The sequence below is a fragment of the Lissotriton vulgaris genome, chromosome 11 (assembly GCF_964263255.1).
Source record: "Lissotriton vulgaris chromosome 11, aLisVul1.2, whole genome shotgun sequence".
Classification (NCBI taxonomy): domain Eukaryota; kingdom Metazoa; phylum Chordata; class Amphibia; order Caudata; family Salamandridae; genus Lissotriton; species Lissotriton vulgaris.
Genome location: NC_141699.1, coordinates 1,084,373,373 through 1,084,400,549, shown reverse-complemented (window position 1 = coordinate 1,084,400,549; position 27,177 = coordinate 1,084,373,373). Strand labels below are relative to the sequence as shown.

Sequence of the window (27,177 nt, the reverse complement as noted above, 5' to 3'; positions counted from 1 at the left end):
CTGATGGTGCAGTGCAGACACATATTCACCACAGGTTTCATTGTGAGAATGCAGTGCAGACACATATACACGCAGGTCTCATTGTGAGAGTGCAGTGCAGACACAGATAGACTGCTGGTCTTATTCTGATGGTGCAGTGCAGACACATATTCACCACAGGTCTCATTGTGAGAATGCAGTGCAGACACATATACACCGCAGGTCTCATTCTGAGAGTGCAGTGCAGACACATATACACCACAGGTCTCATTCTGAGAGTGCAGTGCAGACACATATACACCAAAGGTCTCATTCTGAGAGTGCAGTGCAGACACATATACACCACAGGTCTCATTCTGAGAGTACAGTGCAGACACATATACACCATACACCACAGGTCTTATTCTGAGAGTGCAGTGCAGACACATATACACCACAGGTCTCATTCTGAGAGTGCAGTGCAGACACAGATACACCGCAGGTCTCATTCTGAGAGTGCAGTGCAGACACATATACACCACAGGTCTCATTCTGAGAGTGCAGTGCAGACACAGATAGACCGCAGGTCTCATTCTAAGAGTGCAGTGCAGACACATATACACCACAGGTCTCATGCTGAGAGTGCAGTGCAGACACACATACACCACAGATCTCATTCTGAGAGTGCAGTGCAGACACAGATAGACTGCTGGTCTTATTCTGATGGTGCAGTGCAGACACATATTCACTACAGGTCTCATTGTGAGAATGCAGTGCAGACACATATACACCGCAGGTCTCATTCTGAGAGTGCAGTGCAGACACAGATAGACCGCAGGTCTCAGTCTGAGAGTGCAGTGCAGACACATATACACCACAGGTCTCATGCTGAGAGTGCAGTGCAGACACACATACACCACAGATCTCATTCTGAGAGTGCAGTGCAGACACAGATAGACTGCTGGTCTTATTCTGATGGTGCAGTGCAGACACATATTCACTACAAGTCTCATTGTGAGAATGCAGTGCAGACACATATACACCGCAGGTCTCATTGTGAGAGTGCAGTGTAGACACATATTCACCGCAGGCCTCATTCTGAGAGTGCAGTGCAGACACATATACACCGCAGGTCTCATTCTGAGAGTGCAGTGCAGACACATATACACCATACACCACAGGTCTCATTCTGAGAGTGCAGTGCAGACACATATACACCACAGGTCTCATTCTGAGAGTGCAGTGCAGACACATATACACCACAGGTCTCATTCTGAGAGTGCAGTGCAGACACATATACACCACAGGTCTCATTCTGAGAGTGCAGTGCAGACACATATACACTGCAGGTCTCATTCTGAGAGTACAATGCAGACACATATACACCGCAGGTCTCATTCTGAGAGTGCAGTGCAGACACATATACACCACAGGTCTCATTCTGAGATTGCAGTGCAGACACATATACACCGCAGGTCTCATTCTGAGAGTACAATGCAGACACATATACACCGCAGGTCTCATTCTGAGAGTGCAGTGCAGACACATATACACCACAGGTCTCATTCTGAGAGTGCAGTGCAGACACATATACACCACAGGTCTCATGCTGAGAGTGCAGTGCAGACACATATACACCGCAGGTCTTTTTCTCTCACTTGCATTTAATAAGTTATAGTGCCACTCATATCAGTGTAGGGTGTCAGAGTGCATCACACTCTCATTACGCAGAGACAATCAATCGTACTTTTGTAAATCAGTGTATCGGAAACGTTACTTAAGTCCTAGGTTTACAAGGTGTTGGAGTGACATGTCATCCATACTAGTAGGCAATATAGTTGAGGAGTACTTGGTCTGGAGAGACACAAACTCAAAACTGAAAATGGAGCACCATAGTTGGGGATTCTCTTTACTGATAAGAATTGATTGCTACCCAAATGAACCCTTTTTGCAACATTAATCTATGCTCTAATCTAAACATTGCAGTGTGCATTCAGATCTTTGATGATAGTTAATAGTTCATTGTTCTATAATATGATTTTAACTTAAACAAAGGGTGTGTCTTTTAAAAGCAGTAACCCACTGACCTATTCATATGATATGCACTTTGTAATCTGCATAGCACAGTTCACATGTTGCATATGTGAAGGGAGGCACGCACTTAGTCTGGCTGCTGATTCCACCCTCTGAGCCCCCACTCCCGGAGGAAATCTGCCTAAGTGCTGAAGCAGGAGCAGCAGATTGGAGATCCATGCTGGCTGCTCAGAATGGAAACTTCCTGAGCTGAAGACATGTGTGTGTTCAGGCTGCACCTGGATCCACGATTTCATTGTGGGCTGGGCCGGCAGAGTCAGGGGGGGCGCGCCCCACCACAACCTCTCCACTGCCTCATTAATTTTTCATTCTAAGGGCCTCTGGGGCTTGACCTAAATGCAAAGTTCAGAAACCACCTAAATGCAAAGAAGTTCAGAAACCTGTGTGTGTCACTGCACCAACCCAAGCCCAAATTATAAATATAAAGTTGGCTGTTGTGGCACATCGACACAAACAGCAAGCATGAATAATGTTTGGGGGGGGGGGGGTGCAGAAAAATATAGGCTGGCCTGGCCTGCTGGGCTCCCCGTAGCTACGGCCCTGGGAATAATGCAGCAGAGGTGGATCAAATTGTGCGGCAGGGCTGATTAAGTTATGCGGCAAGAAAACATGCAAAGTATGTGGCGTTGTGCGGCACATTACGTGTTCACATTACCTCTTTATTTTGGAACTCTTGCACATGTTTAACCCTCTGTGCGTGCAGAGGTTTGACCATATTAGTACCACATTGCCAGCCAATAATTAAAATATGCAAGAGAAAGGACCTTGACGCTACAAGGGAACTTCCACCGCGCGGCGACACGCTGACACGCTTTTAGGAACTTTTGATCCATGTGGGAGAGAAGGTTTTTTGCTGTTGAAATCTGCAGATTATGCAGAAGATAACGGGTTGGTGGGGGGGGGGGCGCGGCAAATCCATAGTTATGTGGAAAACGTTAGGTTTGCAAAATCGGATAATTCCAGTGGCTCTGATATTAGGGCAGGGGTGTCTAGTAATTTGCAGCCTTCCCGACACCTGCTGCTTCCAATCCTAGGTACAGTGTATTTGGGTTGAGGTGGGAAGGTTGGCTAATTCCTGTCTCCGCCCCCTCCCCAGAAGTGCTCGGCCATTGCGTCTTGGCTGGAGAGTGCTATAGCGGGCTCTGGCCGCTAGGCGCCGCTGCTGCTCCAGTTGCGTGTTTTATGGATTGCAACACCTGTCTAAACCCACAGATCCAGTCCCGCTGCATTCCTTTAAGTATTTCATATGTAACCAGAGCCTGGAAAACTTGAAATACCACATTCCAAAGACACAAAACGAGCGCGATGTTGCAATGATATGTTTATGATTACATTAGGACAAAGAGAGGTGGACAGAGTGCGGTGACCTCGTCTCACTCATCACGAGTGAGAGTCACGGCTCTCGCAGCAGCTGGACCGACGCACTAGTCACGTCCTTCACATATAAGTAATAATATATTTTCCACTTTCACCTGGCCACGTGGACAGAGTATCCATGCGTGAAGACGTCAGTCATAAGCGTGTGACGACTTCCTCGAGAATTAGTCCTCGCACCTAAAAGTTTCAAAAACGTAAGCTCTCCGAGGGTGGTGGTGGGAACAGGACCAGGTTTAGAACAATACGATCGGTGCAGCCGCGCCTGGCGCCGAGCTGGCGGGGAGGGGGCGTTTTGTTTACAAATAATGTATGGGTTTAAAAGCACCTGCTCCAGAGTTCCTTGTGTGTCCAGCACTTTCCAAGCAACAATAAGAATGTCAAGATAGTGCTGATGATTAATGTACCTGCGGGAGAGAGATTGCATTTTGTCTGGTGACAGTTTTGAGTCAAAATAAAGTAGTGCAGAGGGTTAACGTGCCTGCTGCAAAGATTGTGCAGCAGACAGATCAGAGAATTGTATTTTAAGTAGATAGTTCATTGCGTTACTGCTTTTCTCACGGGCATCCGTTTGTGGCTTGCAGTTCATACGTCAATTCGCGTATGGCACAGTGAGCTATGTTTCTCCAGGACAAGCACTCTTAAATTATGCAGCCGACTAGTATGGATGACTCCTACACCTTGTAATCCCCTCTGTTTTATGTAACATTTCATACACACTGATTTACACACGTGATTCATTGTCTCTGTATAATGTGTGTGTGACGTAAAGTGCTCCGACACCCTACATTGGCACGATTAGCGCTAATAAAGAAATGAAATATAAGTCAGAGAAGGGCTGTGGAGAGATGGTGCACCGTTGGGGAGCAGGAGTGAGGGAATGTGTGAAGAAGCCGGCCATGTGGGCGCCAAAAAGGGTTGTCGCAATGTGCGCCACCAGCGCTAAAGCCGGCCCTGTGCGGGAGGAGTGTCCCTGAGAGCAGACCTGGCATGGAGGGGGGTGGTGACTGGGCTCGGCGCCCATACCCATTCTAAAGCTGGCACCGGGGTCCGGGTCCCTGGTAAATCGTTGTGACACGTGTGCTGCATACAAACGTCCAGGGGCAGATTTACAAGAAAGTGATGCAACTGTAAAGATGCGTCACTTTCCCTGCGCCACCCTGAGAAATCCTTGCGCCACCGAGGATGCGCCGTATTTATAGTATTGCGCACTATGGCGTAAGGATTGACAGATACGTCTGAAATCCTGATGCATCTGTTGACGCTAAAGTCACGCTTTGCTGGCGTCACGTTGCAAGCACGACGCAACTCCAGCAATGACGGGTGAGGCCTATCCTCTTTGTGCTGCGTGACTCCTTACGCCTGCTTCAAGCAGGCGTAATAATTTGACGCAGTTTTGTCTTAGAAGAGGCGCAGTGAAATCTTGTAGATTTCACTGCGTCACTTCTACGAGGCTTTTTTGCGTTGGAACGCCCACCCTGCATACCTTTTATCTGACGCAGGTATGATGTGACGCAGGGCTTTACAACGTGACGCATCTCCATAGATGCGTCACGTTGTTAATGGGCTGCATTTTTATGCTGCTGCTGCGTCACAAAAAGTGACGCCACAGCGGCGATAAAATGACGCACAGGGCTTGTAAATCTGCCCCCTAGTGTTTCACGTGACAGGCTGAGGAGCGTTCTCTGAGTGGTCGGGCGGGGGCAGAGCTGTTTTATCCTCGCCAGGGCACTGGCGCCTCAAAGGCATCACAGCTGAGACTGCCCCTCCCTGTCTCCAGCCTCCGGAGCCCATCGGGGGAAGCAAGGATGGAACTTGACAAGCTGGCTATCAGACAAACCAAGGCACGGAAGGGTTGCACCAGGGCCGGTTCTAGGCATGGGCGGTATGGGTAGATGCCCAGGGCCTCGCGCTCAGGGGGCCCCGCCGCCGGCCCCGCAGAGTAGACCGCAGAGCAGGGGGCCCGATATGAAATGCGGGAAAAGCGCTGCGCGCACTCACGCAGGCAGTAAGGCACTTAGAGGGGCCTCACATCTTCCCTTTCGCCCGGGGCCTCAGAAGGCCTAGGACCGTCTCTGGGTTGCACTGTCTCACGCCGGCTGGCTGAAAACCCAGCCTTCAAGAAAAGCGAAGACAAATGTGTGTGTTGACCTTAGTATGAAGCAGGCATTGATGCAACACGCGACGCATCCTGTTTTTAAGGGGGCCAGATGACACGCGTGCTTGGCACACGGGATGTGCACACATCTCTGCAGCAGACGCCTTACCCCCCTCGGCTCTCTTAAACGTCGCCCTGTTTATTGACCAGTAAACTGAGCCAAAAAAGCTTTAGCTGGGTCAGAATGCCTTCTTAATATGGACGTCTCGTGGGGAAGAACGTGTAAAAGGATGCAGATCAGGGTGTGACGTCACTGACTCCACGCCCCCTGACCCCCCATATTCATGACTCCCCACATTCATGACTCATTCTCCTTTCCACTTAATCCCCCGGTTTGTGGCTTTTTGAAGTAAATGCTCCCATTATCTTGGTTGCTAGAGGTGCCCCGCCCCTCCCCCATGGGCATTCACCGTCCGTGCGAGACGCAGTTTCCTAACTTGCCTCTAGGTGGCGGGCGAGGACTAACTGGGAGGAGGAGAAGGCGCTGGACTTCGAGTGTCAGACAAAAGGACTCTTAATCCTCTAATTATATAAGGTGCCAAACCCGGTTATTGTTCCGCACACTAGTCGGAATAGGAGACCTCCTTCTTCCAAACCCCTGTCGCTCTCACGCCCTCCCTTCCTTGCTTGCCTCTGAGGATTAGTTACTGTGCACGCACCCCTTTTCTATTTCACATGCTCCCTGCAGGCAGGGAGATAACCGGGGCCTCTCATTTTTTTTGTGTATTTTTTTTTTTCACGGCGCCTTCCCTTGGAACATCATTTTTTTAATCCAAACTTATTTAGAGGGTCCACCCTTTGGGAGAACAGCAGCTGCATAACCAAAGTGCCCCGGCCCCCAATGCAAGCAGGAGCAATCACTGGCAAAGCCAATAGGTCTCGCCTTTAAAATGGGCGTGACGTACAATCGGCTGTGCAAATATGCCTGTAAATTATTTAAAAAAAAAAGTAAAATAAAAACATTTCAAAACACAGAAGGAAAAGCAAAGTTATGTCTTATTGTATATCAAAACTGGACATCGAATTCAATGTTTGTAAATGAGATAAGTTTCACTTAGGAAATTCCCAACAAATTATGAAAAGAAAAATAAACTGTCACGATGTAAAGGGGAATGCCTGCCACTGGAGTCAGCCATTTGGCCGTCTGTAGTAGACCAGTGGCCAGATTTATGGGCCTCCAGGAGAAGTGTCATGCTAAGTGCACTATCTGCCTCAGATGACAGCCGAGTGAATCCGAAGATGACCCTTCGTCCAGTGGCGTAAAAGCTTTTGTGTGTCAAACCTTGTGTTTTCAAGCAATAGGTTGACTGCAGAAGATAAAACAAAACAACCCTTATAGTCTGCTCTTCAGCCATTCCCCAGCAAGAAGGATCCCAGTTGCTTGATTTTACAGGCAAGCTTGCGGTGGGTGGGGTGCTGGTGAGGGAGGGGGAACACACCGTGCTAGGTCAGAGAGCGCGTTTTTGAGGTGGGAAGGAGCACACAAGGGAGAGAGCTAGTAAATACTTGCACTCTTGTGCAAAGCTGAATAAAAATGAAAGAAAAAAATAGTTCCCCAAGTGTGAGCAGTGGAAGAATACAAGTCATCCAATCAAAAGAATTATAAAGAGGCTATCCTCCCAGGGAAGGACAACAACGGGAGTATGAAGCAAGCCATTCAATAAGAAGCAAGCAAATGACAGTGACAATTAAAGCCACTATAAGTTCACTATAGGTCTTTTGCTGCCAGATCCCTTACTCTGTCAGATAAGCAAGATATAACAAGCATTTGCAGTGAAATCAGTCTCGCATTTGTTGGAGTTGGTTATTGTTTTTTACCTAACCAAGGGATCTCTTTTGCTCACATGTGGTACTGCACCCTGCAGAAGATAATTTAAATATGCCCTACCCAATTTATTTCACACGCAACACAGTACCCCGAGTACTTTCAAAAAGCTATGTCCATATATGCAATTAGTAGCTTTGAAATGTGTCAAAAGTATTGTTATATTAATTCCGGATTAGGTTCTACTCTGTGTGGAGCTGATGAAGGTACATTTATAGAAGGTCTCATATAAATGTGAGATGTGCTAGCGAGTAAAGAAACCACTGCCAGCTTTGTTTAGGACCAAGTGTGAGTCCTGCCCGAAGCCCTATAAGGAAAAGAGTTCGCTGAGGCTGTCATTAAATACTGGGGAGTGACAACACGTGTATCTGGGGTGTCCTCATGGGAGATTACAATTTGTAGTGACGCATAGTAGTGCACTTAGTAGGCTTGGATAGTGATCCAGGTTTTTGTATTCTGGATATGGCATAAAGCTCTGTCCACTTTCTTCCCATCTTTTTAATTGGCTCCTGTACCTGTCCTTTGTAAATGGTGGCTTTCTCATTGGTCAATAGGCTTAGTAGTCCCTCCTTAGTACCGACTTGTCTCAAATTGTAATCTCCCATGAGGACACCCCAGTTACACGTGTTGTTACTCCCCAGTATTTAATGACAGCCTCAGCGAACTCTTTTATTAAAGGGCTTCAGGCAGGACTCACACTTGGTCCTAAACAAAGCTGGCAGTGCTTCTTTTACTCACTAGCACATCTCACATTTATATGAGACCTTGTAGTGTCACATAGTAGTGCACTCAGTAGAATAGTGATCCAGGGTTTTGCATTCCATTTGAATTAGGTGGCGGGCAGAGCCACTTACTAGGTGCACACTCGATTTTATGAACTTTGGGTACATTGATGATTATGTTAAATTTAGTTAATTGAGTGCATCCGAGCTGGATTCAGATTTTTGTAAATCCAGAATACAACATGTCTCGAAGAGACACTGCAAGCCCAGCCTAGGCGAGACCAAGAAATGGGCCCCATCCTCTTGTTTGGTAGTAATGTCATTGTGTGCAAGTGACCGGTCAGATACAAGGGGCCAGGTGCCACTGCACCTGCTTCATTGTTGGTAGCTTTTCCCCTGGTCTGTGAGGCGCTTTCTCATCTACCACACCAGTTAGAAGTCCGGGTTAATACTTAAACGGTGCTGGCCCTCCTTAAAAGTCTTTCTCTAATTATTGAGAAGGCCCTGTTTGTTGTCCTTTCCAAACTGCGCCCTTTGTACAGTTATAAAGCGTGGATTAGGTGTGACCAGGACACCGGATCTTAAGGTCTCTGAATGAAAATGCCGCTCAGGTTGTTCTTTTATGATCTTTAACAGCTGGCAAGTAGCTGCTGGTGTTGCACAATCCCAGAGAGCTCCTAATGCAGGAGCAAACAGGAAACTGGCCAGCTGTCCAGTGTGGGTTTATGGAGGGTTGGACCCGAGAGCCTTCTGGCATGAGGGCGTCAGTGGGCCGCCACTACCTGCCCCTCACAACACCTATCTGGCAAACTCACGTTCCATTCCCCACTCCTCCGAGCAGATCTGAGTCCATAAATGGAAAACCATCCTTTGTGGATTCAATGAGTGGTTGCACTTCTAAACAAGCATTGGCATAGCCAATAGGTCTCACCTTTGGGATTTTATAAATGTTTGGCCAGAGCTATTGGCTTTGCCAATGTCTTTAATCTATGTTTTAGAGCATTGGGGCTGTTGTGCAGCATGTTGAAAAGCTATAATGCCTCTACCTTTGTAAATCTAGGAAGTCCCTTTGCCTGATTGTACTGCCACTTCCATCGTTGTGATGCTACTCGTGTCTCACCTGTTACACAGAAGGATAATAGCCGTGAGAGACTGGCAGGGTTGAGCGAAGGGTCCTACAGTCAAGTAGACCCCATTCTTCCAACCGGTTGTGCACTTGGAAGGGGTTCTTAGCAAATATACGCTCGCTACCCAAACATGCTATGGAACTCTGGGATCTGGTGAGCTCGGATTCTCCAGATTTAGGTTTCCTAACGGAAACATGGCTTAAACCCTCCTCAATGCCGGACTTTGCCCTGGCCCTTCCTGAGAATTCTCACATTCTCATACTAGACAGAGAAGGGAAAGTGGGCGGTGGTGTTGCTATTATATACAAACATGCAGTGAAAGTTTCAATTATTGAAGCCATATCCGATAATACGTTGGAAATTTGTATCTTTAAAATTGAACTGACACCCCAGGAAAATCTAAAGGGAACTCTTCTCTACCGCCCCCCTGGGTCACTTAAAGATTTCAATCTAAAAATAATGGAGAAAATTGCCCCTCACACTACTACATCCAAACATTTTTTACTATTTGGAGATTTTAATATTCATAGTGAAGACAGTGAGAACACAGATGCTGTTAACTCCCTGGACAAGAACAAGAAGGGGTTTGGCTAAAGCGCAGTAAGGCTACGCCACAATCATAAACAACAAAACAAATGCCAATACTGCTCAATACTTTTTCTCTAAGAACATCCAAGGTGAGTACCACGTCCTCAACTTGATAGACGACTCATTCAGTCCTGATATATATCTCAAAAATTATTTTATTTGTTTTGAAAATTGATTATTTCTTTTTTTAGATTTTTAACATCCGACAATCACAAACTAAAGTGAATATTAACTCCTTTTTTACAATTACACTAGGGAGGAGGGGAGAACTCCTGCTGCTAAGACAAATGTGCGAATATGTACATAGGGGTGTTGGAAGACATGTGCAAACAATGCAAGGGTATACAAACTGAACATTCAATTCAGACTCATTCCTCAGATTCATACAACATCACGTTTTACCACTTACATACAAAACATATAACACAAGTGAAGGATTTGTGAAAGGGGGTTTGTGTGTAAAAGAAGTGTGAAAGAAATCCCTGAACATATGTCAATTCTTTATCCAGGGATCTAAGATCAATCAATGGAATCTTTTTCTTATAAACACATTAAGGGCCCGATGTAGGTAAACGCGATTTTCCGATTTCAAAATACCGAGGCGGGCCGAATCGGTATTCTGAAATCGGAAAACGATATGTAGGAAAAAAATACCGAATGAAAACCGAATCGGTCGGCATCGGTAATGAGAATCGGTACGTTCCGATTCAGCTCGTTCCGAATCGGAAATTACCGATTTGGCCAACAACGAATCGGAAAACACCGAATCGGCTCTCATCGAATCGGATAGTTCCGAATCGGCGAATACCGAATCGGTAAAAGCCGATTCGGTAAAAACCGAATCGGCAATCATAGACCCATGGCGAAAAAGCCCATAGGAATGCATTGCATGAACCGATTCGGCTTTTACCGAATCGGATAATACCGAATCGGATTTTACCGATTCGGCTAATACCGAATCGGTAAAAGCCGATTCGGCAATAGGCGATTCAGCCAATGAGGTGGCTCCCCCTCCCCCACCCAAACAGGGAGTGGCAACCCTGGCAGGTGCAGACAATTAAGAAGTTTCTAGAAGTTACTGGAAAGCCTGCCTGAGCCCAACACACAGTTAGCAGCAGTGGGAGAAGGAGGTTGCAGACTGAACAACAGCAGAATGGCAGATCAGGCAGGAAGCCAGAAGTCCTCCCAAAAGAGGAAGCCCAAATTCACCACCACAGAACTGCAGGTGCTGGTTGAGGAGGTGGTGAGGGTGCACCGCCAGCTCTTTGGCAGGCTGTCCCTCAACGTGCCAGACAGCACGAAGAGGAGATTGTGGACCGACATCGCACAGAAGGTCAATGCTGCTGGAGTCACCCCCAGGTCCATTGAGGAACTAAAGAAAAGGTTCTACGACCTCCGCAGCCTCACGAAGAGGAAGCTGGCCGAAATCCAGAGGCAGGCTGGACACACCGGAGGAGGCCAGAACCCGGCGCCACCCCTCACCGAGCTGGAGGAAATTGTCTCCAGCACCATCGAGAGGGCGAGCATCGTAGGGATCGGGACCCTGGACAGCACTGCGATGGCCACAGCTACAGGTAAGAAGCATGCGCATCATGACACACCCTACCAGACACCTCCCCATTAGACACAATGCATAGGCAAACACCAGCACTGTACTGCCACCAACATACAAGAGACAAGCATCATGGTACATGTAGTCAGCAGAAGTTAGCCAGATATGTCAGTGCAGAATCACAAGACAGGAAACAGTGTGACACGGTGTAAGGAGATGCAAGGACATGTGGAATGCCATAATTGTACTGCCTGTAATACATCGGCACTCAGTTTACAAATGCTTCTTTGTACCTAGGGGCACCATCAGGCAGCACCACTGTGGCAGCAGAGGGAGCCTCGACATCTACTACTGCAGTGGCAGGGCCCAGCACCAGCCAGCCTGGCCAGGAGGAGGAGGATGAGGATGAGGAAGGAGACACCACAGGGCTTGGAATGGAGGGAGTCCTGGTGATTGATTTCCAGGCAGTGCACTCCCCAGTACTGCCCAGCTCACCCCCCTTGCAATTTTCACCATGCAACTCCCCAACAAGGCAGACCATTCCGCCGACAACAGCTCCTGCCACAACCGTGGCCTTGCCACCCGTCCTACCTGTCCTGGGAGCAGGGGCACCGGGACCGGCCAGCACCACACCACCACCAGTGGCACCCCAGCCCACTCAGCAGGCCGGAGGCAGCAGTGCCAGACGCCGTGCCACCACCACCACCACCACCACTGCTGCACCAGCACGGGAGGGCAGTGTGTTCCTGGGCCTGGAGGGCCAGATGGTCAAAATCCAGCGCCAACAGGCCAGATCCACCATGGCCTGCCAACGCCAGCTCCTGCAGCACAACCTGCAGATGGGGGAGTTGGTGAAGGGGTTCCAGGCTGTTGTGGACAGCAACAAGGAGGTGGCAGCAGGGTTGGGCAGGCTGACCACTGCCATCACCCACTCCTCTGCCAGGCAGGAGGAGCATGAGGTTGCGCGCAGGAGGGATGCCCGGGTGCTCAACCGGGCCATGGCCCGCCTTGCATCGGCGACCGCCCAGCTGTGCATCCGAAGCGCAAATCAGGAGTCGGTGCAGAGTCAGCAAACGGCTGAGCTGACCAGGGGGATGGCCAGAATCACCACGGCCATGGAGGCCATGTTAATTTCAAACGCCGCCTCCAATCCTGCCCTGGACCTGGGTGATGCTGGAGACAGCAGCAGCCGCAGCAGCCCGGCCAGCGCTGCATCAGAGCCAAGGAGGAGCACCAGGCGATCCGCTGATGCTGCAGGCCATTCGGAGGGGGCCGGGGGACACCCCAGTGGGTCTGGAAAGCGGGCCAAAAAATAGGCTGGCAAGGGGGGATGATCATACCAGGACCCTGGACTTTATTTGTTTTGACAGACTCCATTTTTTAATGCACTTCAGTGATGTAACTGTGGTGCATCACTATTAAAAATTTTATTTTCCAAGCAACATTTAGCTGTCTTTGCATCTGTACTCAGTCAGAAATAGTTCTCAGTGATCTCCTCACGTCTGTATCTGCCATCACATGGCGTACACACCCCAGCTGGCTGTGTCAGTGGCACAGCTTCGTCGTCGTCATAGTCCTCGTAGTCAGACAACTCCACCTCAGTGCCCTTCTTGACCGCAAGGTTGTGTAACATTGCACATACAGCTATGATCTTGCAGCAGGTGATGGGGGTATACTGCCTTGCACCTCCACTCTTGTGCAGGCATCTGAATCTACTTTTCCAGATGCCAAAGGTCCGTTCCACAACATTCCTGGTGCGTATGTGGGCCCGGTTATACCTCCTTTGGCTGGGTGTGGAGGGGTTGAGGTAGGGGGTGAGTATGAATGAGCGGAGGGCATATGCACTGTCGCCTGGAAGAGAAAGGGGTCACATTAGACACATGCATACATGTATTACACCTACCTACCATGTGTTATGGGGGTCTGATGATGTGGCTCACCTAGGAGGTATCCTTCTCCAAAATCGCCAGCCATCAGCCGTGCATATATGCCGCTCTGTTGGAATATATAGGAGTCATGGGTACTCCCTGGAAATTTTGCTACCAGGTCTGTGATGGTGCACTTGGCATTGCAGATCACCTGCACGTTGATGGTGTGTGTCGATTTCCGATTGCGGTATATGTATTCGGTGTCCGCTGGTGGGCAAATCGGAATATGCGTGCCATCTATGCAACCGATGACTTGGGGAAAGTGTGCCATCTGGTAGAAGTCCGCTTTGGTTTGTAGCAGTTCTGCGTGGGTTGCAGGGAATGAGATGTATTGGTCCATCCTGTCTATCATGGCGTCAAGGAATATGTGGAAGAACCTTGACAGGCTGCTCTGGCTCACCCCTCCTGCTGCTGCTACTCCACTTTGATAGCTGCCAGACGCTACCAGGTGTAGGCTGCATAGCACCTGGACGTGCGCAGGGATGGCGTGTGCCCTTGGGGTGTGGTGGTCCAAGTATGGCTTAAGGTCCCTGATGAGCTCAAGTATGGTGTCAGAGTCCAGCCTGTATCTCTGTAGGATCTCAGCCTCAGTGAGCATGAACAGGGTTATCCTCTGTCTGTAGACCTGTTCATTTCTTAGCCATTCCCTCTGTCCTTCCTGCTGTAGCCGTAGCCGCCTCGCAATGACATAGAAAGCTGCCATCCTGCAAGTTGCAATGCATTTTGGGACTGTTTATATGGGTTGGAGTTGGTTACCACCTGATTGCAATCCATGGTAAATACCGAGTGAATTCTACCGATTTTGAGCCGATTTCGGTGTTTCTGTGCCTCCCTACATCTCCCCAACTGTTGGAATCGGGGAATTTCCCGATCGGAGATTCATACGAATCGGCATGTTTTCCGATTCGGTTCATGTCCGAATCGGTATTTCTACCGAATCGGTGATTTCCCGATTCGGTGTCACTAACGAATCGGTAGTGGGACCGAATCGGTGAATTCCCGATTCGGTGTCACTAACGAATCGGTAGTGGGACCGAATCGGTGATTTTCCGATTCGGTGTCACTAACGATTCGGTACATGGACCGATTCGGTCTTTGTCACCGAATCGGTGTTTTTCCGATTCGTTACATATCCGATTTTCGGTATGTACGTATCGGATCCTTTCACGTTCGGTACACATTCCGATTCGGTTTTCTATCCGATTCGTTCTGTTTTTGGTTCCCTACATCTCGATGGCTGTTTACCGATCGGTAAGGGCCAAAAATCGGTATTTTCGGCCGATACCGATCGGTAAAGCCCTACCTACATCGGGCCCTAAATAATTAGGCCACCATATACTTTATGCTTTCAGACTATTTACAACTATGATTGGCCTAAAGAAGACAAGAATGAATGAAAAAGACAAGGTCACAGGGTCGACGCGTTTCGAATCCCTTGTACTCATGGGATTCTCTTCAGGACCATAACAGAAAACAATCTGGAAGACATAAAAAACCAAAAAAGCATTCAGTCAGTTTCACATCCAAGTGACTCTCAACTTAACATTCAGATCAACACTCACTCATGCAGTACCTGTTGGGCTTTCTTGAAATCTTGTCTGCCGTGAAGCTGTGGGCAGAAGAAGGGGGGGGGGGCGTTTGTCAGATATTGGGGCTATAAGGTGAAATCTTCGAAGGCACATTTACGATGATTCTTACTCACTTTTTGAAGGTCGAGTACACTGTTTTTCTTATCCAAAAAATCCAGTTTCAAGGTTCGGTTGGTTGTGAAGAGATTAACTTCTTCCATCCATTTTTCACTGTTGGCAGTAAAAAGAGAAATGCGTCTTTTAAGTCCCTGAGCTCAATGATAATCTATTGCTCTCACGCTAAGTACTACAAATGTGGCCAGGTGCGAGCATGCTAGCGATTAATCATGTAAAGGCAGCCTTTTAACAGAAAAAACTTTGTGTTTCGCGGACGAATTCCGTCTTTGCTCTTAATAAAATGCAGTTCGACCAGCCCACATTTCGGCTCAATAACGGACTGCACGGTTACATATTTGCTCTACTTGCACCTCTCCTGGCCCCCTCCATTTGTGAGATTCTCAGCTCTTCTTTATGTGAAAGAGTCATGCCACTTGATTGGAAGGCCGCTCAAGTACTACCAATTAAGAAGAAAGCTCAGTTACCTGCCGATGTGCTCTCTAATTATTGCCCCATCTCACTTCTGCCGCTATGAGTAAAAAACATTTTTTTTTCAAACAAGGGGTACAAGGCCACCAATTTCAGTACTGCTAATTAATACTGCAGATTCGAAATACAACGCAAAATATTTGTATTGATTCAACTTTATTTCAAATTGTGGCAGGCAATTGTTGAAATTTTGGACTGGTGTAATTAATTGATGCAAATACAACAGTGTTTTGTCTTTTTTTTTGATTATAATATGTTTTTGTAAAATGTCTTTCATACAATTTTGATTCGCACAATATACTGAATGAAATGTGTATTCCTCCTCTGCATCAAGAGTAATGAACAGTTGTTTGAAATGAAGTTGAATCAATACAAATATGAAAGTAAAGTACACTGATTTTTTGCGTTGCATTTCGAATCTGCAGTATTAATTAGCAGTACTGAAATTGGTGGCCTGGTACCCCTTGTTTGAAAAAATGTATTAGACGTCCTGCCAGGCTCCCAGAATGGACGAAACCCATATGGTTTAATATATGAGTAAAATGGCAGAGGGTTATGTTAATACTCAGCTAATGGGTTTCCTTGAATCCCAAGGCATAATTGACCCCTCCCAGTCAGGGTTTAGACCCAATTACTCTACAGAAACTACCCCCATTGGGGTTATGGACCATATTAAAATGGCTCTGGATAATAACAAAGCAGTGCTGCTGGTCTTATTGGATATGACAGCAGCCTTCGATACAGTCTCTCATCAGGAATTGATTTTCCAACTGAGAGAGGCCTGTCTACAGGGACAGGCTCTTAATTAGCTCATCAGCTTTTTAGACCAGTGTACCTAGAATATCAATCTGGGTCCCTACCATTCCCAAACCTTGAAGCTGGCCAAAGGCGTGCCCCAGGGCTCTTGTTTGAGCCCTACTTTGTTTACTATCTATGTGGCCCCCCTTGCCAAGGTCATAAGGGAGTACAGTTTTACTCCGTTTTCCTATGCGGATGATACACAACTACTTCTGTTCTTTGATAAGGACACAAAGTTAATCGATCAGCGCTTTGCAAAGGGTATACTAGCAATATCGGTGTGGATGATGCAACATTTTCTCCAGCTGAACGTGGCCAAGACCGAAATCCTGTTGTTTGGCGGGGCTCAAGCATCGTGGTACCCCAAGTGGTGGCCTGCATAATCAACGGGAGAGTGGAGAGTGGAGGTTGGGAAATAGTACCTGAATTACAACATGAGCTGCGGACGGCTACCAGGGGAGAATGAACAGATGCCAGATTCTGAGGGAAGACTGAGGTGGTGTTGAGTGATGCTGAGGTGGTGGTGTGCTGGTGCGGAGGTTATGATGGGGTGATGATGAGTGATATTGAGATGGTGTTGAGGGTTGCTGAGGTGGTGCTGAGTCATGCTGAAGTGTTGGTACTGCACTGGTGCTCAGGTGGTGCCTAGTTGGTGCTCAGTTGGTGCTGAGCTGGTCCTCAGTTGGTGCTGTGCTGAGCTGGTGCTGCGCTGATGCTGAAGTGGTGTTCAGGTGGGACTGTGCTGGTGCTGAAATGGGACGGAGCTGGTGGTGGTGCACTGATGCGGAGGTGGTGCTGTGCTGATGCTGAGTTGGTGATAAGCTTGTGGTGGTGCACTGTTGCAGAGGTAGTGTTGTGCTGATGCCGAGGTGTTGCTATGGTGGCGTTGGGTGATGCTGCGGAGATTCCGAGCTGGTGCTGAGTGATACTGTGCTGAGTCATGCATAGGTGGTGGTGCTGGGCTGGTGATCTGGTGGGGCTGGGCTGCGGTGATGATGTGCTGATGCTGAAGTGGTACTGCCTTGGTGCTTACTTGGTGCTGAGATGGGTTGCACTGGTGGTGGTGCACTCATGAGGTGGTGCTGTGCTGATGCTGAGATGGTGCTGTGCTCATGCTGATGTGGTGCTGTGGTGGTGCTGAGTGATGGTATGGTGGTGCTGAGTCATTCTGAGTTGGTGGTGCTGAGCTGGTGCTCAGTTGGTGCTTAGTTGGTGCCTAGATGATGCTCAGTTGGTGCTGAGCTGGTACTCAGTTGGTGCTGTGCCGAGGTGGTGCTGCACTGATGCTGAGGTGGTGCTGAGGTGGTGCTGAGGTGGTGCTGTGCTGGTGCTGAAATGGGACGGAGCTGGTGGTGGTGTACTGATGCGGAGGTGGTGCTGTGCTGATGCTGAGATGGTGCTGTACAGATGTTGAGAAGGTGCTACGCTGATGCTGTGCTGATGCTGAGTGGGTTCTGCAGTGGTGGTGATGAGGTGGTGCTGTGCTGATGGCAGGGATAGTGTTGTGTTTTTGCTGAGGTGGTGCTGCTCTGATACTGTGGTGGTGCTTAGTGATACTGAGGTAGTGGTGTGCATGTGCAGAGGTGGTGCTGAGTGATTCTGAGGTGGTGCTGAGTGATTCTGAGGTGGTACTGAGTGATTCTGAGGTGGCGCTGAGGGTTACTGAGGTGGCGCTGAGTGATGCTGAGGTGGAGCTTAGTGATGCTTTGTTGGTGCCCAGGTAATGCTGAGTAAAGCTGAGCTGTAGCTGCTCTGGTCCTGAGGCAGTGCTGCGCTGATGCTATGGTGGGGCTGTGCTGGTGCTGCGTGGGTGCACTGATGCAGAGTTGGTGCTGTGGTGATTTTGAGTGAAGCTGAGGAGATGCTGCACTGGAGCTGTGGTGGAATGAAAAGCAACCTAGCCTCCAGCTGGAAAAGACAGTGGAAAACAAGATAGGGACATGATTTGCCGCCCTCTGCTGAGCGCGTCCGGAAAGCCAAAACAAGCCCAGGTAAAAGAAAAAGTACTGCACCAAAATTAACATATGGCCGATAGTGAAGTCATCCATGTAACAGTGGGACTTCTTGGTCGGTGGATTGTGTAGAGTAATGGCGCTCCTGGGAAATATGCAGTGAGTGTGTACTAGTGTACAATTACGATTGCGTTGCATAAGGATATAAGGATGGGGAGAGCCACCCTCCTCGCCAATGTGTGGATAACCACTGATAAACCAAAACAACAGTCCCTTGCACACGCCGACAGTATATATTATGTATCATTGACAATAATCTCCCTCTGTTGAAACAATCACTTCAGTTTAATCTTGAGATCCTTAGCCAACACATGTTTCGTCACGCTTAATTGATGCTGCGCAGCGACTTCTTCAGGGCTCTAATCTCTTTGTATGGATTCTCAGTTCCAGTTGTATTTCCGACCTGGAATAGGTTCTAGTAATCCATTGGAGGAACAAGAGTGTTTTTTATTAATGTCAATGATACATAATATATACTGTCGGCGTGTGCAAGGGACTGTTGCTTTCGTTCATCCATGTAACAGGGCTAGCCTCCATGGCGGACCCAAAACAGCAGAAAGGAGGGACAGATGTGAACTATTCACCAACTTAAAAAAAGGAATTTCGAAAGGCATATGAAAGAACAAATCGAAATGGATGGGCATGCTGAAAGCACATACAGTAGATTCAGCATGTCTCGAGAGACCGCACATGCGCTGCCTAGGTGAGATCTAAAAAGGCTATTTGCCGTTATAATTCGAATTTACCTGTCTCCATGACTTGTTAATCTCTCTCCCAGGATTTATTATCTTTTTCCAAAACAAATTTTATTGTATTTTTGCAATAAATCAGGGCCGAGGCGGCCCACAAACCTATACAGAAGATTGGCATAAAACCCCCAGTGAACAACTGCCACACAGAAACTTGCACAGTCAGTCCTAAGCATCCCACCTATTGCCGTTAGGAGAGCCCTTGATCGGATTCAACATTAGGCACACATTTCAGTCTCTCGTGCCTTGGGACCATAGTTCCTTATTTCAGCTTCAAGCTGGTAGTTAATCGAGCAAACTGGAGCCAGAAATATACCACTGCAGTCGGCCCATCTCTGCCAAATTTTGGGGTGTGTTTGGGTGCATCCCCTTGCTTGGAACACTGCTACCTCGAAACCCTTACTATAGTCCATCCCCTTTTTCCAGGCCCGACGGATGGAGGTGTGTCTCCTTTCCAGATTCTAGGTATGACTCTTTTTGCCAATGCAAGCCCCAGAAACAACAGCTGCCTCTTATACATATTCCCTCAGTAATGTGGAGGAGGATTAGCTTAGGGTCAAGAGGAATCACTCAGCAGAGGACCTCCCAAAGGCAGGATGTCTCCCTTGCCCAAAACGAGTCAATGCCATGCAGCTCCACACTGTGTGGAGGAAGGTACCATTGTCCGCCCTAGAGTGGAGGAATACAGTGGAGTCGATCACACCCATGTTCCAGAGGCCGCCTTGTGTTATTGGCCCTGTGAAGGTTTTTTAGTTTATCAAGCGGAGACAGGCTGGTATCGCTGCCGCACGGGGAGTCCCCAGACCCTCCATCCAGTCATCGTCTTCTAAGTTGTCAATGTTGGCCTCTCATGCCGCCCTTAGTTCAGGTAGTGTGTTGGAGCTGTTAGTGATCAGGAACTGATATATTTTCGTGATCTTGTGGGTAACCAAGTTGCCCAGAAGGAGCTTGTCCTCTAATGGACTAAACTCTGGTGGCTCTTGGTGTCCCGGGAATAAGGAGCTATAACGTGGCGAAACTGCAGATATTGGTAGAATTGGTTACGGTGAAGCTGATAGTCACTTTGAATCTCCTGGAATGATTTTAACACAGTATCCCATGTAACATCTGCTAGCGTGGATATTCCAATGGTATCCCATTACTGGAAGCAACACAATTGAGCCACTACCTGAAGGACCGTGCCCTGCCACAGAGGCGTCAAACCTGTCAATCTCCCCCACAACCCCATCCACCAGACAGAGCGGCTCCATGTGTCTATGACTATTTGTGTTGCAGACAGAAGGAACCCTACCCTCTTTCTACTATATGGGTAGTCTAGCATGGAAGCAGGTTGCTGGATCTGTGAGGAAGAATAAGACATCATCAACAGAAAAGGGCTATCCGTGCGGACAGCTCTGTAGTCTGTTCGAAGCCTCACACTTGGGCATCCACACTTTCCCAGGCAGCCAAAGGCTGCATGACCAGTGCGAACAATAGTGAGGACAATGGGCACCCCTGTCGTGTACCCATGTGGATTGGGAAGGGGTTCTGAGACCACACCCGCCATCCGAACTGTAGCAGACAAGTCTACATATAACAGACATAAGAAAGGGATCTGGGGTCCAGGTTCAAGCGCTTAAGAAGGACGAATAAATACTCTCAGCTGACGAAATTGAAAGAAAGCTTTATCGATATCTGCTAGGCGCACAGTCGCTGGCCTCCTTAAACGGTCCCCCAGAGCCAAGCATTGTATACACGTCTAATATTGTGGTGTGTGGTGCAATAAGGCATGAAGCCCGCTTGGTCGGAAATGACCAGATCTGGCATATGTTTCATTAGTCTATTTGAAAGGGTTTTGGCTAGGAGATTGACTCTCTTTTTAAGGATTGAGGCTTGCTCTGTGTTAGCTTCTTTATTTGGGGGGCGGGGGGGGGGGGGGGTTGGATCCAGTATTTCATGAGAAAGTTTTGTTGGGTGTGTCTTGGTTTGAACCTGTGCTTGATGCTTTTTGCCCTCTACTTGCCGTCTCTTGATAGCCTGGGACCCCCTGTCGTCATTTAACAACTCCAGCATTATTACTGCTCACTGGCATCACCCATGCCAGTAGTAATGGTTGGATCTGGGGGGTGGTTGTATATCGCTTTGGTGCGGGGGAGTGGGAGGGAGGGGCATCCGATGGACCAAATCTCAGAGTTCCTTAACAAACACTGTACCTTCACACAACAAATCTTTTTACCTGATATGTAAAAGGTTCCACTAGTTCTGTATATTAGCGAAACTATGTCTAAAATATTTTGAAATGTTAAAATTGACCAAAGTCACTCTGGATTTTTGAAGAAATGTATGATATTATGTTAAATGGTCCTCCTATTATTTGGGACAGGTTTCCAGTTTGAAAACTCGCCCTCGTGAACCAGATATCTTCATAGAACCCTTCCCCGCTGCAGGGCTAGTATGAAATTACCTACTTAAAAACATTTTAATGGCTTTACTTCTCTGCCTCCAATTGAAGGTAATAACAAAACACAGATTGAAGGATGACCACTGAACACCCTAGCATCCTCGTGTAGTAAAAGAAAACTGAGCTTTTGCTGCTCAAAAGAGATGGAAGAGGTGTCTTGGAAAAATGTAAACAAAAACTGAGAAAATAGCAATTCAAATTATGTAAAAGACTGAAAAGTCACTTTAACAACTTAGCCTGCAGCCTTCATGGAGTTAAAAACTGTCCTCGTGATCTTTTGTCTATAAGAGGTTTGTCGACATGTTTCAGCCTCAGTGGGAGGCAGAGGGGCCAATAAAGATCCTGTGCTTTCGTCACGTTTTCAGGATCATAGAAGTAACTTACCATGAGTTGGTAGATCAGAGGTCCCTACTGAAGGGATCTTGCAATGCCTTTCTCAGGAAAAGACTGTCTTACTTTGTCAGGGAGAGGACCTTTCACTACCCACCACAGAGTTTAATGGGGTGTTTTGAGATTGCTTCCTTTGATAACACTTGGTAGCCTCATACCATTTGTCTGGGCCAAATCAACAGTTGTGACAATAGGACATCAGTATTTTCCGGTAACACTCCCCGTAGGATACTACTTTCAGTAATAATGCGTGTATAGCTGTTTTAATTTGTCTGAGTAGAAAAGCCCTCTAACAGCAAGTTTAGCCGTTAGTAAGTTTTGGAGTCGCCGTGGCTCCAGCCTGTCGCACGTCCTCTGAGGTCTGGTCTCTTCTCCAAGCAGTTGATGCCTCTGAATTATACCTACTGTGCATTAAGGTTGATAAAGTTGTGGCAGTTAAACCAAATAAGGTTCAATCTGCTGTAATGTGTAGAGATGAAGTACACCACAGACCAACATACAAGCGGAAGGCGCAGCTGTGCAAGCGTAGGGCCCCTTCTTGCTTCCAAGGTTTCCAACCTCAAGAACAAAAAATATCTAAATGGAAAGAACATCTCATTAAGAATTTGTCGGCGAAAGGCCAATATTTCCCGGAGACGCTCATCATTCAACAAGACCAGTCCACCTGTTTGGAACTGATCAGTGGGGTGTAGTAGTCTTGCATGGACGTTGATGAAGCTCGAAGATTGCATTCACCCCTTTGCTGTGATGGACACCACTTACATGAGGCCTTTCTTGCCATGTGAAGAACATGGACCAAGAGTGGCTCCATTTGCTTTCACTCTCTCTTGTTCTTTATCTATATGTAGGCGAATCTTAAACTCGGGGGCGTTGGAGGTCTCTCTTCGCCCTAGCCTGGGAACTAGAGAGGTGTAAATTGGACTCGCTTCCAGTATGGACCACAATGCAGTGTGTGAACTGGGGATCTGAGAGAGCTGGGGGGGGGGGGGCGGGGGGAGGTGGTACAGTAATCGCCACCTTGCTGGTGGATAGTGTTCGAAGTCCTCACGCTGCCTCCCTTTCGTTACACCTACCCGCTGTCTCCCCCCTCATAATGTGAAGTGAGGACTGGTTTCTGGCTGCTGCAGAGTATGGATCTAACATGAGCATGTGGACTGTGAGGAGGAGTGCGAGGGACGGGAGCCACCCTGGCTTTACATTGGGGCGCGAGTAGTGCCAGCCCCATAGACGCCGCCAGTGGATTAGAATGCAGCGGGCGACTACATTTTGTAGCAGGTTGACTAAATTATCTGTGTGTGACACAAAGGGAGAAAAAGTGGCCACGCCTGCCTCTCCAATGCCTGCAGTGGGACGAGGTGGCCCATGATGAAGCGTATCACATTACATGAGTGAGCCCACCTCGGCCGGTTCTTGGCATTGTCATCCTGAGTAGGAGACACAGTAGCATCCAACTTTAGACTACTAAGAAACAGAATATTCTGTGTCGCTTCTGGTATTTCCCCCAGAGGCTCCTGGTAAAAGGACACCACGCCATTATTGCGCGTTACACTCAGTTAAATTGTATCACACTTTATGCCATCAAAAACCAAATTATGCAACACATTTTTTTGGAGTCTTGTAGATTTAAAAAAAAAAATTAACACACATGGATGCAAAAGGGATTCCAGTGCTACAAATAGATATTTTATGAGCACCTCCCCTTCCATCGGTCCCTGTGTATGCACTTTCTGTAATAAAAGGTGGGTTTTTTGGCTGATCCCGGCTCTGCTATATAACACATCTTAAGTTTCATGGGTAATCTATGTTCAGACTGTAGGGCTTCTGGAATCACCTCTCTCATTTAAGAAACATCCCTGTGGAAAAGGATACTGCATTCATATGTAATATCTATCAGTTTCACTCGATGCCAGGTGGGTATTCAGAATATTGTTCCATGACACAAAATGCAACATGTCTGGGACACTTCTTAAATTCTGAGTTCCCTCTTGAATAAGTGCTGCTTTGAGGGCACCACCTGTCATCTAAGCATGAATGTTTGAACAGTGGAAGAAAACATGGGGTCATTCTTTCCAACCTCTGTAAATGACATTTAAGTTTTTAAAGTGTTTGCCGTTTGTCACAAGCAAAAGCTCTTTCCGTGTTTATTATGTGGGGCTGTTTACGCACCGAGAACAAAGTGCAGCTGAAACGCGACAAGCTAACTTTGGCTGAGTGTTGCACATTGCATGCAGAGGTTGTATTCACTTTTGATCCATTTGAGTTTGAAAGACAGTGTTTGATGGATGGTGTGGTAAAGTGTGGCAGATTCAGATGTACATGAAATTGCGTTCTGCCAGGAGACATGACATTGATACCTGTATGGTTTGTGGTAATTCCCCGCACCCTAAAGTTCAGGCTGGTAATGCCAGTCATTTGGTAAAGATAATGAACCAGGTCTACCCTAATGACCGACTTTTCCTGATAGTTCTTTGATAACTTTTGTAAAAGTGATTAAGTTGCGGTTGAATGTTTTGAGAGGGATAGTGTAAATTTGAGCTTTACTAAAACTACTGAAGTGAACATTGGCTCTGTTCCATATCTTTATTTAATTTGCTTTCTGCCTATTCATCTCTGTTTGTGTCCTTTACGTGCTTTGAGGGAACCGGACGACCACATATGCCCGGAGGCATTTACATTTCCTAAAAAAATTACATTGAATCACCAGCTTATACTGAATTACCGGCTTATACTATATCTTGTTGAATTTTATGGCACACACAGGCATAATATCAACTATACGAGCGCAATTATTAATACACTGGATCTCCTATGCTGTTTTTATATCAGCCAGAATTGTTGAAGATATCGTCAGCAGATACCGATTTTTTTTATTTTTTTATTAAGATACAGTGTGCTTCCGTTGCTGCTTTTAAATTCGGCTTGAATTTTCAATAATATCATCAGCAGTTACAGACTTTCATTAAGTGAAGGTCATGGGTCGCACTCCAACTCCACCCACCAGCGGGTGAACCCCAGGAGCATCATGGTAGATGCAGTTCTATAGCGAGTGCGCTATTTCAAAAGTTCATGTGTTAAAGCAAGTTTGCAGCACCAACTCTGGACACCGGTGTTTCGGAATTGTTGTTCCTCGTCAGCAGAGTGTAGGTAAGTCAGGGGTTTGCTGTGCAGGCTGCCAAGTGTTCTCAGGTTGATACCTCTCAAGGCGCGTGGGTGCGGGATCCGAGCTCGTCAGCTCTTAGCTCAAGGGAGCCATATAGACTTTCATTAAGCCCTGAAGAAGTCCCATGAGGGCTGAAACGTGTTGGCAAGCAATTGTGTGGTGCTTTTAAAGAGCAAAGTGTTTTTCAATAAAATAATTATATTGACTAAAATCAAGAAACCCGACCATCTGTTTTTTTTATTTGGGTAGCCATTTATCTATACGCTGTTCTGTTGTTTAAATATGATGCACTAGTACACTCGTACACAAAATAATTTGGTTTTCTCGGGTGCAGGGTCAATCTTGTGACCTTTACGTGCTTGAAAGTCGATATTTCTTTTTTCATAGAATATGTAAATAAAGAAGGCTTCTATCAACTGCCAGGTCAGTGTTGGAAGCCCTGTGTCCTGGTTCGGGCTCTCAGCCCCAGTTGTCCACCTTGGCCTCCATCTTGTACAGCAGCCTGGCTACGTGACCTCCGTGGCTTCAGTTGATGTTAATCAGGGTTCTCTGTCTCTGATCTTGTGGGTGAGGCGCTGCTCACCTGTACTGTTTTTCTGCAGGGTTCCTGTGTTGTCATGGATTGAGTTCAGGGCAGGGGTCTCCTGCCTGCGTTTCCTGTGATGCCTAACTTGTCTCCCTTTCTTTTCTGACATGGCTGTTATTCCCTGAAGGAGTGTGGCTCTGTGAGGCCATGTGATGTGGGAGATGTAAGTTCCTGTTTCTTGGCCCATTTCTCGTTGCCTGCCTCATCAGTTCAGCATTCACCCCCCTCTTTCATGTACCCCCACGCACATTACTCAAACCTGTTCACCCTGTCAGCCATCAGTGACTTGGTACTTTGGATGTCTGCTTGCTATGTCTGCTTGCTACCGTCCTCACATCATGGCGGTCTTTCTACGCCTGCTTGCTAGCTCCCTCGCTGAACTATGCTAGTCACAGGCATGTATTATGAACCCCTCTCAAAATTGCTTGTCCAATGCTTGCTAGCTCCTTCAAAACCAACCCTTGTGGCTTGCGTGTTGGCGCATTCCCTCAGAAAACCGTGCTTGTCGCATTTCTGTTTGCCAGTTTCCTCACAACACATTACTTGCTTTGGTGTGCTGGCTAGTTCCATCGAAAACTCTGTTGATTGCGTCCCTGCATGCTACAACCCTCATTAAACTGTGCTTGTCACGCGCCTGCATGCCAGATCTCCTGCAACGCTTGCAACATGCCTCCTTGCTAGCTCCACAAAACAGTGGTTTTGGCATGCTTGCCTGCTAGATGTCTCAGAGAATACTGCCTGGCAGCTGCCTGATTTCTAGTTTCCTCACAAAATGGTGCTTGTAACAAGCCTGCCTGCTAAATCTCTCTGTATCCTGCTTATCAGATGCCTGCCTGCTAGATTTCTCAATATCCTACTAATCAGATGCCTGCCTGCTAAATGTCGGTCACAATCCTACTACTCAGATATCTGTCTGCTAGATGTCTCTGTATTCTACTTATCAAATGCCTGTTATATGTCTACATATGCTATTTAGCAGATGCTTGCCTGCTAGATGTCTACATATGTTACATATCCGATGCCTGTCTGCTAGATGTCTACATATGCTACTTATCCGATGCCTGCCTGCTAGATGTCTACATACCCACCATATCAGATACCTGCCTGTTGGATGTCTCTCAGAACCCTACTTATCAGATGCATGCTTGCTACATGTCTCTGTAGCCTACTTATCATATGCCTGCCTGCTCGATGTCTCCGTATCCTACTTATCGTATGCCTACTTGCTAGATGTCTCTGTATCTACTTATCAAATTCCTGCTTTTTAGATGTCTCTGTATCCAAATTATCATATGCCTGCCTGCTAGATGTCTCTGTATCCTAGTTATCATATGCCTGCCTGCTAGATGTCTTCATACCCTACTAGTCAGATGCCTGCTTGCTAGATGTTTCTGTATCCTACTTATCATATGTCTACTTTCTAGATGTCTCTGTATCCTAATTATCATATGCCTGCCTGCTAGATGTCTACATACCCTACTTATCAGATACCTGCTTGCTACATGTCTCTGGATCCTAGTTATCATATGCCTGCCTGCTAGA

General features: G+C 47.3%; 2 protein-coding genes across 2 annotated transcripts in view; both read left to right on the top strand.

Moving 5' to 3' along the window:
• Positions 1–27,177, top strand: part of ARMC9 (armadillo repeat containing 9) — a 417,510-nt gene that overhangs the window by 97,515 nt on the left and 292,818 nt on the right. The window lies entirely within an intron of this gene.
• On the top strand, positions 10,713–13,174 carry LOC147684174 (uncharacterized). Its single transcript, XM_086944959.1, has 2 exons — positions 10,713–11,420; positions 11,696–13,174. The coding sequence occupies exons 1-2, from the start codon at positions 11,000–11,002 to the stop codon at positions 12,712–12,714; spliced, it is 1,440 nt and encodes a 479-aa protein (XP_086801085.1). The 5' UTR covers positions 10,713–10,999; the 3' UTR covers positions 12,715–13,174.

Coding starts and splice junctions, on each gene's coding strand:
- LOC147684174 (XM_086944959.1), top strand. CDS start 11,000: ATGGCAGATCAGGCAGGAAGCCAGAAGTCCTCCCAAAAGAGGAAGCCC. Junction 11,421..11,695: donor TGCGATGGCCACAGCTACAG/GTAAGAAGCATG, acceptor CTTTGTACCTAG/GGGCACCATCAGGCAGCACC.